Here is a 12,100-nt window from a genome sequence, read left to right as displayed (position 1 = left end):
AATGTGAATTGCAATAAAACAGACTAATCCAGCTCACACTGAGAATACCATGAGTGCAAACATAATGCACATTATTCTCCCACATATGTGTGGGGAATTCACTGTGTAATTTTTACCTCGTGCCCTGGATAAATCCAAGGAACAGGAGTCACCCTTTATGCAGCTGCCCTGGAACCCAGTAGACCTAATGTAAGGCTTACATTGATGGGATACCCCTACTTAGTGTTCAAATGGAGACTTGAACCCCATAATGCCAATGACAGCAGCACAACTTGAAATCTTGGCTCTTTCTTGTCAATGATCATCTCTTGCAACATCCCCAGCCCTGAGTATTTAAGGCAATGCCCAAGTCATAGAGCCCCACCATCTTTTGCACAGAGCTTGGTCACAGCTTGGCTCTGGGTCTGGAAAGCAGAGCACTGAGGACAGTAAAGTGCTATACAACCAAACCCTGTGAGATAGTAGTGATGAGGAATATCAAATTTTCAGAAATGTGCTACAACACTCTGTGTCTCTGTCTATCTCTGTCTTTGTCTCTCTGCCTTTTTTGTCAAAAACAGAGCAGATAACTAGTCCTATACCCGCCTTTCATGTGAATTTCTTTCCCCAAAAGATGGAAAAATCAGTAAGATATTCTTTTCTGAATTGGCTTCTCACTAACAGGGAGAAACTAGTTGTTGGTATGAAAATAATGGGAATGCTAGGAAAAAGTGACCACTTCATCCTACAGTTTGTGGTAGAGAAAGAAAAGAAATCTAGCCAAAGTCTGACACAAATCCTAGATTTTTGAGAAAGCCAATTTCAAATAGTTAAAAGGAATGATAGGAAGGACACCAAGGAGTAAAGTGATTCAGGAAAAATCAGCCCAGGAAAGATAGGAGATGCCCAAGAATGAAATTCCAAAGACACAAAGAAAAACAGTTCCAATAAGGAGGAAAAGTAGGATTTGTCTGAAAAGAATGGTGAATACATATATGGGACACTCCTACTAACTTAGATTAAAAAAATGTTTAGAAGATGGAAACAAGGCCAGAAAAACAGAAGATTAATATAAAAGCATGTCATGGTCCTATAAAAATAATGCTAAAGAATGAGCTGAGACTATGTGGAAAGGAAAACTGAATCAAGCTCTGGACTTTCTGACACTGAGGTGGAGCAAATAGCAGTTGGAAGATTAGGGTGAAATTGATGGACAGCAATGACAGTTGGTGGGGGCAGGGGGACTTGGAGAGTGACAGTTGCTCTTGAAAGCTCTCTCTTTCCTGGCCCTTGGACTGGAAGGAGTGCTCTCTCCCTGTCTCTGGATAGAAGTACCTCTATTGCTGGATTTTCCCAACTCTACCTGGATTCCTGTGATCATATCATCAAACAAAAGGATTTAAGGGGAGAGGTTTGAACAGTAAAGCTGGTCTTTAGGAGCATCAGCCTGAAGAGACAGGCCCAACCAGCTCTGAAAGTCAGAACCTTTTCTTCCTCTTGCTGTCTACTGCTAAAGACTTTGAACCTAAGAAAACTAGCACAGATTAGCATAGATAGGAATAAACGAAACCTTCCACAAGCCTGCAAGGCCTGGCCTCAGCTTGAAAACTGAGAGAGACTCAAACCCAATCTAGGGAAATCCCAATTCCCTCTTCCCAATCCAAATGTTATTAAATTCATCTTGAGTTAAATAACCTGCAGTCAGATAAGAGAACTGTCATTTCAGGGGGACATAGAGGGAGCTGAACCTAAGGACAGCCATTCAACCATAAATTGTCATTATTGTACCCCTGCCAAGTGACCTTGGGGGGGGGGGTTTCTCCTGTGTTTACCTGCCCTGGGGTATCTTCAACATTAATCAATAGAGAAGACATCCCCTCAGGCTATCATAGTTGGCCCATTTCTCAGGAACCCCATTTTTCAAAAATAGCCTTTCAGCAGGGGATATCTCTCTCCTTTTACCTCACCAGCATCCATATTCCCTCTATCTCTCCTTCACTCCTCTATTCCCTGTTACAAAACCTTACTTATTCCTTGTACTTCTTAAATCCCTACAATTCCTTTAACTAATACAACTATCAAGGGAAGCTATGAACAATAAGAAATACTTTTTATTGGGAGAATAAAAAGGAATACCAAAGAAAGGCAAGGATCTTCGAATGGGATGAATTAGATGGTTGTAACTGACAAGAAAGAGAAGGAAAAGTTGTTCAAATCTTTTTTAAATAGTCTTTACAAGCATTTATTATTTCTCCATCTCATTATTCTTTTCCCACCCTCTTGTTTGAATAATTTTTTAAAAACTATGAAAAGCAAAATCTTATTCTATTTCTGTTTTCTTTGAAAAGAGGAATAAACTTTAGAAATGGTGAAACAAGAGCAGCGAGATACCACAGCAGATAGAGGGCCAAGCCTGGAGTCAAGAGGACCTGGATTCAAACCTGACCTTAGAGACTTCTTATCTGTGTAGCTCTGGACAAGTCACTTAACCCTGTTTGCCTAGCCCTTGTTCTTCTGTCTAAAAGTTGTTACTAAGAAAGAAAGAAATAGTGAAACAAAAATTACTATCTGAGAGCTGATATTCAAGATAAGTCAGGTGCTAATAAGAAAGAACCTCACTGGCCTTAATAAATTCAAGTCACTTGGCTTAAAAGAACTACATCAAGTAACTGACTGATGAGATGGCTGAACCATTGTCAGTGACATGTGAAAGATATGAAAAACAGAAGAGGCATCGCAACATCAGAGAAGGGTAAATGTCCTGATTTTCATCAAAATGGAAGTGAGCTAGAAGTCAATGAGCTTTACTTTGATTCCTGGGAAAATTCTAGAACAAATCATGAAAGAAAGAATTGGTAGACACTGAGAAAGGGAAGCATGATTGCAAGCAGGTCATGCCAAAATAAACTTCATTTCCTTTTTGGATAGAAAAACCAGACTAGTAAGTGAGGAGAATACTATAGCATGGATATAGTTTCTATCAATTTTTAAAAATATCTTATTTTTCCCTATTACATGTAAAAATAATTTTTAACATTCATTTTTTTTTAATTGAGTTCCAAGCGCAGTTAGGTAGCATGGTGCATAGAGCACCAGTCCTGAACTCAAGGGGACCTGGATTCAAATATGACCTCAGACACTTCCTAATTGTGTGACACTGGGCAAGCCACTTAATCCTGTTTGCCTAGTCCTTGTCCTTCTGTCTAAAAGTTGTTACTAAGACAGAAAGTAAGAGTTTAAAAAATTAAATTTTGAGTTTCAAATTCTCTCTCCCTCTCTCCCCTCTCCATTCCCTGTGATGCCTTCTAACCTAGGCTTAAGTGAATCCTTTGTTAAAAAATATCTAATTTTATGTTTGTGGAGAAAATGGAGAGATACAGATAGGATATGATCAGATGGATTCAGAACTAAATAAAGGGTTCAATGTCATTATGGAAGAAGCTTCCTGGAGAGATCTAGGCTCGGTCCTATGCTATTTATCATTTTTATCAATGACTTAGATAAAGGCACAGAGTCTGCTCATCAAATTTGCAGAGGATACAAAGAAACCAGATGTTGTGCCAAATGGATGGTTGTTTGCAATGGCAGATCAATTCAGCCCCAACATAAAACTATATTCCAACAGAAATGCACAACATCGGAGAAAACCTGCCTGATGTAGGGCTTGGATGAGCCCAATGAGAACTGGGACTATGATGAGCCACAGATAACAAGCAGAAGAGCCGTTATATTGCTTATGTTTCCACGAAAGGAGCAAAATGACCTTGGATGTTTACAATGCATAGAAATTCAGAGCCATACTAATGTTTCAAGAATATGCACAAGAACCAGAAAAGCATGTAATAAAACCTATTTCTCCTCAATAGAGAGGAGAGGCACTATGAGGGGAGTATGACATATCAAAATAGTCACTCTATGGATTGTTTTCACTGAATAGCTGTTTTATTATTACAAGGGAGGGTTCTATTCTGGATGGTATGTAGGAGGGAGAGATTAGTACCCAGAGATAAATGGGATATAAAAACTAAAGACATTAATAAAACTTTTTTAAAAGAACATGAATAAGATAAAGGGCAATATTATCTGGACTGCCCACATTTATTGTCCACTGGTAGAGAAATAAACCAAGGAGATCAGGTTTTCCATTAGTGAATCTGGTAAATTCACTGTTATTAAACATTTATGTGGCACTTTATATTTTCAAAGTGCCCTCTAATAGATAGGAGCACTCAGTGCCAACTATATATTTTTCACATGGCTAAGAAGGCCATCATATGATCAAACCAGAATCCAAGTCTTTTTTTCTATATTTACTTATTATCTGCATACATATAGTTTTCTCTGTAGAAGAATGTGTGCTTGAGGATAAGCAGTTATTCATGCCTATAGTACCATAGTAGGTGCTTAATTAATTCTTGTTTACTTGACTTAGACTCCGGTCCTTTCAGAACATTTATATTTGTTGTCTTCAGGCATTATCTCTAAGACTATATCTATAGGAAAGATCAGATAGATTGTTGTCACAACTTGCTAAAAATTCAACTGGAAACTATGCCAAACCTTTTCTTAATGGCATTGATTCTTTGGTTCAACATTGTATTAGGGCACAAGAAATCGTAGTATTTAAGCCAATGCTGTTAAGACTTTGTCAATTGATTAATCAATTTCAAAAATCCAATCAATTTACTGGGGGAGAGGGGGAAATCTTTGAAATTGTTTGTTTTGATACAAGCGGTTGATTTAATTTTCTCCCTTTCCAAATGGCTTGCTTTTCATGAAAATCAGTTTAAACAACATTTAAGATGCTTGCTGAGCACTGTTTACTAGCAATCATTGTCCAATGTGGGATCTGCAAATTGGCCCAAATGCACCTGGAGCAGTGATAGCTCCTGATTTAATCTGAAGCCCCAAATCATGAAGACCAGAGAGGCTAGCATGTGGTGACAATTTTCAGGGAGGATTGTTTTCTGGAAATTGCTGGGAAAGGGAATATTTTCTACCTGTTATGCCTTCTCAGAACTCAGATCCATTTTTCAGATGCTTTTTAAATGTAGGCTTGTTTGATTGTTGTCCCTTGTGCTCTCAGAGGTTCAGAATAGATTCTCTATGCTTGACTCAAAATCTAAAACCTTTGTTTAAATGAATAAAAACTTTTCTATTTTTAAAGCTTGCTTCTGAAGATAAATATGAACATCTAAAATCTCAGGACAATACGGGTTTTTCTGTTAAATTCTTCTTTATTCAACTTAAAAACATTAAAATAAGGACATAGCACAACTGACCAAAACCAAGACCATAATTATATTTCTCTAGCCATTCATAACTATCAAGGCTCTAGGATGTAATCTAAATCCAGAACTCCCATGTGCAGATCAAAGTTCTCATCCCCCACATCATGCATATGAAATTATACTTGTGCAATCCATTATACAGGCCCTTTCACAAACATTTATAGTCATCCCGTTAAATTTCATCCTCCAATTAAAAGGGAAAATTTTTATTTTTAACCTGCTAACAGTATCAGCAAGCCTAAATTACTTTGCAAAAATAACACTTCCTACATTGGGGAAGGGGAGCTATGACATAGCTGTTATTGTAATAAAAAAAATTTTAAGTCAGCCTAGAAGATATGAATTCCAGGTTAACAGCCACTTTTCTCTGCTGATTCATAATTTACATACACATGGAAAAAGGAAGCCACTTAAAACAATAAACACAAGAAACCAAAGGTTGCTTTTGATAAGAGGTGCCAGTATTATCAAACATATGCTCTTATATTTCATGCTAATCCCCTCCATGCACCCTGTGCTTCAGACAAACTGGACTCCAAGCTATTTCCATCTCCCACCTCCAAACATTTGTACAAGTTTTTCTTCCAAATCAATAATATGCACTACCTACTCACCTCTACATCATGAGTTCTTGTCTTCTTTCAAGTCTCAACCCAGGCACAATTTCCTTCATGAAGTCTTCCACAATCCTCCCCATTCCACCCTCAAAATGTCATTGTTCTCTCTCGTCTCAATTTATTTAGTACAATGCTTATTTAGGTATAGGCTGTATTTTGTTAACATCCTACACTATTAGAATGTAAGCCCCTCCCTGAAGTCAGAGTATGGTTCAACACATGACAACTTGGGCAACTGGGAATTTTCCCACAGTCCCCACAAAGCAAAATTGTTTTTCTTCCGATAAAGCCCAATCAACTGTTACTTCAGCCTCCAGAACCTTCTACAACCATACTTACCAATTCTGTAGCCCAGCTTTTCAGCATGAATCCTTTTGGCCATGAACTGTCCTTCAATCAAAGCTCTGATCTCCATCTCTTTAGGAAAGTTTGATACCTGTATTAGAATATGAATAAGAGAAATAAACAAAGTTTCACCTTACTACTCTTTGTTTGAATCTTCTAAAAAAGAACACGATAACATAGTTCTACAGTTCAGAATTGTTACCCAAGTTCACAACTTAGCTAGACTCGCCCAACTCGGTTTCTTTCTTGGTCTGTCTTCTTCTTGCTTCTGTCTCTTCCTCTCTCTGTCTCTGTTTCTCTGTCTCTGACTCTTTCCTCCCCCACATGTACCCACAAACACACAGCTTCTGGTACTGTATAGTAGAGGATATCCCCAATCTTTGTTTGGCTAACCCTCCAAGCGGGTATAGAACAGAAAGCATGTAATGCCAAAAGAAAATTCTCTGATCTTCAGACTCTAGCAACAACTGTTATTATAAAACTTGCCTCAGAAATAATAGCTTCTTTGGGAAAAAGATAAGGACAGAAATCTGATGTACAGGCAAGTTTACACATAAATGTCTATCTTTTCTTTATGAACAGTGATAATCAAATCTAATGTCTGTCCCTGGGGAGAAAAATTGAAGTAAGTCATTTTACTTTCAAGTAAAGCTTTTTTATTTGACAATTAAGTATCATAAAAGCAACTTAAAGCATAAAACCTAATAGAAACAAATTATTATATTTAGTACATCAATATTCTGTACTGACATTTTCTAAGTATTTATTAGGTACATAAACATCTGTCAAGTCCCCGGGTACATACGATGCACTGTCTTTTTCATGGACTTTAATGTCAATGGCACTGTGATCTTTGATTTAAAGAGTCCTTCTTCCATTAGTAGAGACCACAATCCATCTACATCTTGGCTATTTATTTGTTTCCATAAATCTTCCACAAAGGGCCCACCACCTCACATCCTACAACCTTCCTTCAGAGATCTCCTGGGGAAGGTGGTGGATTCCAATGTAGGCACTTTGGGTGTGAATCTGTTAACTCTCATCTCACTACATAAAAAGCTTGCTTCTTTTTCTGGTTATGCATCCCTGCAATAGCTTTTACACCACTTCTTAAAGTACATCTTTTTTTTTTTTGACTAGGAAAACCAATTTAATTTGGGAAGCATTTCCAGACCAATTACAAAGGGTCTAGCATTGTGCTAAGCCCTGAACTGATGCACAGGATATCAATGACTGTTTCATTAATTAAGTTAAGACAGTATTCCCTGCTATCTCCTTAGTCTAGTAGTAGTCTCTCGGTAACGGAGGATGACGATTGTCTTTGTGCGTTTTCATCTATGATAGATGAGTGTGCACAAAAACACTTGTGCATGAAGATTTAAGTGGAAAAGTCGATGCACAGAGACAGTCTCACTCTCGCAGCATTGGAAGCCTGGGTCCATTGGCACGAAAAGTTGTTACACCTGGAGACTTCCTCAGCTGCATTGGATGGCCGTGTTGTCTTTTGTGCTCCATCATGCCCTGAGCACTCCACAGTGCTTTGCTGCGTCGCCATCTCAGCCGTTGAACCTTCTTATTGGTTTCTTCCGCCTGTTCCGCCGAAGCAGTCTTCACATGCTGGGTGAACAAAGCCCTGGTTCACCAGGGGTCCACGATGACCCGATGGCTACCCTCACAAGGTTTAGCCGGCCTGTCGAAGCCGTTGCCCGGGGTGTGGCAGCTGCCGCATGCTAGCAGCTACTGGGAGCCACAAGTGAGTGGCTTACAATACAATAAAACAATATATTGATTAAGGGGGGGGAGCCATAAGCAAACAGAAAACTGGTTTTTGACACTGGCTTTGTACCTTCCTTATGGTAAGATTGTGAGCAAACCCCAGGATTCCCCTGTTGCCTTCAACCGCCTCATTTGTAAAATGAAGGGCCTGGATTAGAAAACCTCTCAGGTTTCTTCCAGCTCTAACTCAACATGTTTATTAACCTTCCAACAATCTTGTTTGTTTAGTCATGCCAACTCATCATAACCCCATTTGGGTTTTTCTTGGCAAACATCTTGAAGTGGTTTGCCATTTTCTTCTCCAGCTCCTTTTACAGATGAGGAAACTGGGACAAATGACTTGCCCAGGGTCACACAGCTAGTAAGTGTCTGAGGCTGGATTTGAACTCAGGAACATGAGTGTTTCTGACTTTAGGCTCCGTGCTCTGTGCACTGTGATACCATCTACCTGCCCCAAATTAGACAATTAGAACTGTCCAAAAATGGAATGAGATACTCAGGAGGTAAAGAGTTCTCTTTCTCTCTCTGAGTGTTCCTATATGGTATAAAGGATTCACAAATATGGTAGGGGATTGGATGAAATGATCTCTAAGCTGCTAAATACAACTTACTTTGGCATCATCTCTTCTCAGTAGTCAGTAAGGCTGTTTTTTCCCCTTTATGTAATTTTCAGCTCCTTTGACACATCTCTTGTCACTCAAAAGCCCTGAGCCCTAATGTGGAAAACTGGTTCTTTGGGCACACAAGATCCTTGGACATGCCAATCAATCTCAGCCAGGTATCACCGGCATCCATACACAGATTGGAGGAAACAGTTGCTGTCTAATGTCAGCCCATCCTCCTCTTCTTTCCACTAGAACCCTGGATTCAGCTCCTCAGTCCCCCAGCCCTATTGTGTCAGTTTTTGCCTTCATGCCATTGTCTTCTCACTATTATGGGTCTCTCCAACATCCCTTCTTGTGTCATCTTCCCCCATTTTATGGGAGTTCCTTGACAGCAAGGACTGTTTTCTTGAATGCATGCCCAGTGCCTAGCAACTCCTACCAATTTAATAAACGCATTGTCTTTCTATCTTTTATCCTTTATCTGTCTCTCTATTTATATTCTCTACTATCATGTATTTATTATGTATCTATCCTTTCTCCATTTTGTGATTCAGTTCTTCAATTGTATCTCACTCTCCATGACCGCATTTGGGGTTTTCTTAGAAAAGATACCGACAGACACTCCCCAGCTGTGTGACCCTGGGCAAGTCACTTGACCTCCATTGCCTAGCCCTTACCACTCTTCTGCCTTGGAGCCAATACACAGTATTGACTCCAAGATGGAAGGCAAGGGTTAAAAAAAAATATATACTGAAATGTTTTGCCATTTCCTTCTCTAGCTCATTTTATAGATGAGAAAGCTGAGGCCAACACGATTAAGTGACTTTCCCAAGGTCACCTAGCCATTTAGCATCCAAAACCAGAGAAGTCTTTCTGACTCCAGGTCCAGCATTCTATTACTGTACCACCTAGCTCCCTCAATCTATCTATATTATTTATTTATCTCTATCGTTATTATCTACCATCTATCTATACCTATCAATCAGTATCTATTGATTTTTTTGGATATTTAAACATTCTACATTGTATCTGATTATACAGTGTCTTTGCTTAGGAAAAAAAACTCTTAAAATTACAGAAAATGGTTGCAGAGGCCTGGAAGCCTGTTGAAGCAGCAGAGCTTAATAGATAATTCAATTAAAATCAAGCTCAAGCACATAATATTATTAAGAATATTTTAGGGTAAATGATATTAGGGAAATTACAAACACTGGTCTGTACCTTCTGATTGTCTGCATTGAACCTGTGACGCCCAGTGGTCTCTGGAGTAATTTCCATCACATCAAAATAAAAACCTAAAAAAAAGCCAAGAAAAGATTAAGTTTATAAAAATAAAAAACTAAAAGATCAATTTCTTTGATGGTCCTACAAAAAATGGCAAATTTGAATAAAACAGGGAAATGAAACCCACATATTCTCTCCTATGGTGTTCCAGAGTGTTCTCTCAAACCATCACACCCTTAGGAATCAGGCTTTTCCCTTTTTCTCACTAACATGGGATCTGACCATTGTGATATGTCACTATATGGGCATTCTATCTGGTTTCTCCAGAAGAACCCAATATACCTTTGGGAATTAAGCTTAGATTTGGGATGAAATTCAAGAGAGATATAAACTGGAGATATCCTTGTAAATTCAGGGCTACCCCTCCAGAATAGTATGGCTTTGGGATGGCTCAAGGACTCCTGAAAGATACCAGTGACTGATGTTGAGGAAGAGACAATGGTGATGACAATAAATGCAAGAGGTTGACCATAGATGTAAAGTTACTAGAACCTTACTTACAGCACATTTGAATAGCCTAGGAAGTGGGTGAGGGAACTGCTCTTCCTTAACTGTGTTAAAAGCACATCCTGACAGTCCACTTCTTTCCCAGGACATCTGATTCTATAATATTCTGGAAAAATCCAAAGATGGATTGGCCCCAGCATGTAACATGGCAAACCACCTGTTGCATGGATTCAGGGCCAACGTGTCTATAGTAGATTAGGAAATCAAATAGTGAAGAGTTAAAGGGAATTGACTGTTTGCCTGGTACAATCTACTTCCTCAAAGCTTTCATCTTTCTGTTGCAGCTGCTGGCTTTCTTTACCCCTACTCAGCCAGTGGGATAATGGGCCACTGGGTCCTCCAAATCTCCTCGTGACCTGGCTGCCCAGCAGGCTGTGGGAACATATAGGTCATTTGGAAAGGCTTGGCAATAAGGAAGAACCTTGATTCCAGACCCCTAAGGATTCTGATTTAGTGGAAAAAACAAGGAGTACCAAGAGTCTTTAAAATCAGACTCAAACTGATTTTATACCAGAGACCAGGTGTTCTCAACTGTTGTGGGGTCATGGGTTCCCATGGCAACCTGGTGAAGCCTATGAACCCTTTCTCAGAATTACAGTTTTAAATGCATAAAATAAAATTAAAAGGTTACAAAGGAAGTCATATATACTGAATATACAGTTATCAGAATATATCAAACAAACAAATTTACGGACCTCAGGTTAAGAACCCTGGCCACAGATCAAATCAGGCAATAAGTTTAGGTCCAGGAACTATCAAAGATGCCTATATTTTTACACTGAATTTCTGTCAGGACTAAAAATCACAACGCATGATGGCAAAATGGCACATAGGTACAGCATTCCACAACCCTGGACAAATGGACCCACCATCTTCCAGACACACTATGATGGTATCACATGCTGCAAACATCTGGAGACATCAAACATCCCAAGCCATGGCCATGCCAGGAGTGATTATTCATCAGTATGTAGCCTACAGTAAAGGAACAGCCCTTGTTCCTATTTTTCCAGTACCCCAGAGAGATCATGCAATCCAGAAGACTACAGGACCCCAGAGTGAATAGACTTCTTTCTTCTCTAATCCTTTAGTCACAGAATGGAACACTGTAAATGCTCACCAACAATGTTTTAGCATCTGCCTGTCCTGGAAACCCAGAAAGGGAATGTGAGTAGAAACAGACTGGTGTAGAGAAACTGCTCAAGTTATAAGCCAGGAAAAGTTCTGAGAATAAAACAGCTGCATGAATGGTAAAATGTAAATGAATATTTTTTACATATTTCATATTTAATAATTACTCTCTAACCAAAATTTTCTACTCATCTTTCTCCAAACATGTCGTACACATTCCTTTGCTCCCTTTGTTCCTTGTCCTATACCTGCCAGCTCCACCTGGACTGTTCCTAAGGCCCCTTTAGGTCCAGCTCAAATGCTGCCTCTCCGAAGAGGAACTCCTTAACCTACCTTGACCCAAATCAGAAGTAATCTATTCCTCTTCTGAGATTCCTCCCTTGTTCTGCCTCTCCATCAAACTCTCACATTTTATCTTGTGTTGTAGTTACTTGTGTACCTGCCCTATATCTTCCACTCAACTGGAATCTCCATCCCTACCTTCAAGGGATGATTAATAAACATTTAGAGAAAGATGTGGGTCTTCCCAAAGAGTTGGCATGGCTTCCTCAAGAACAGATCACAT

General features: G+C 39.2%; 1 protein-coding gene across 1 annotated transcript in view; it reads right to left on the bottom strand.

The window, feature by feature from the left end:
* XYLB (xylulokinase) overlaps positions 1 to 12,100 on the bottom strand; it is a 287,508-nt gene that overhangs the window by 117,218 nt on the left and 158,190 nt on the right. The window contains exons 14-15 of the mRNA XM_056804817.1: positions 9,835 to 9,908; positions 6,227 to 6,323 (exon numbers count right to left, since the gene is read on the bottom strand). Coding sequence (XP_056660795.1) covers positions 6,227 to 6,323; positions 9,835 to 9,908 — 171 coding nt within the window. The remainder of the gene's footprint in view (positions 1 to 6,226; positions 6,324 to 9,834; positions 9,909 to 12,100) is intronic.

This window comes from Monodelphis domestica, chromosome 7, assembly GCF_027887165.1.
Source record: "Monodelphis domestica isolate mMonDom1 chromosome 7, mMonDom1.pri, whole genome shotgun sequence".
In the NCBI taxonomy this organism is placed as follows: Eukaryota; Metazoa; Chordata; class Mammalia; order Didelphimorphia; family Didelphidae; genus Monodelphis; species Monodelphis domestica.
Note: the sequence above shows the minus strand (reverse complement) of the source record. Positions and strands in the feature narration are given on the sequence as shown.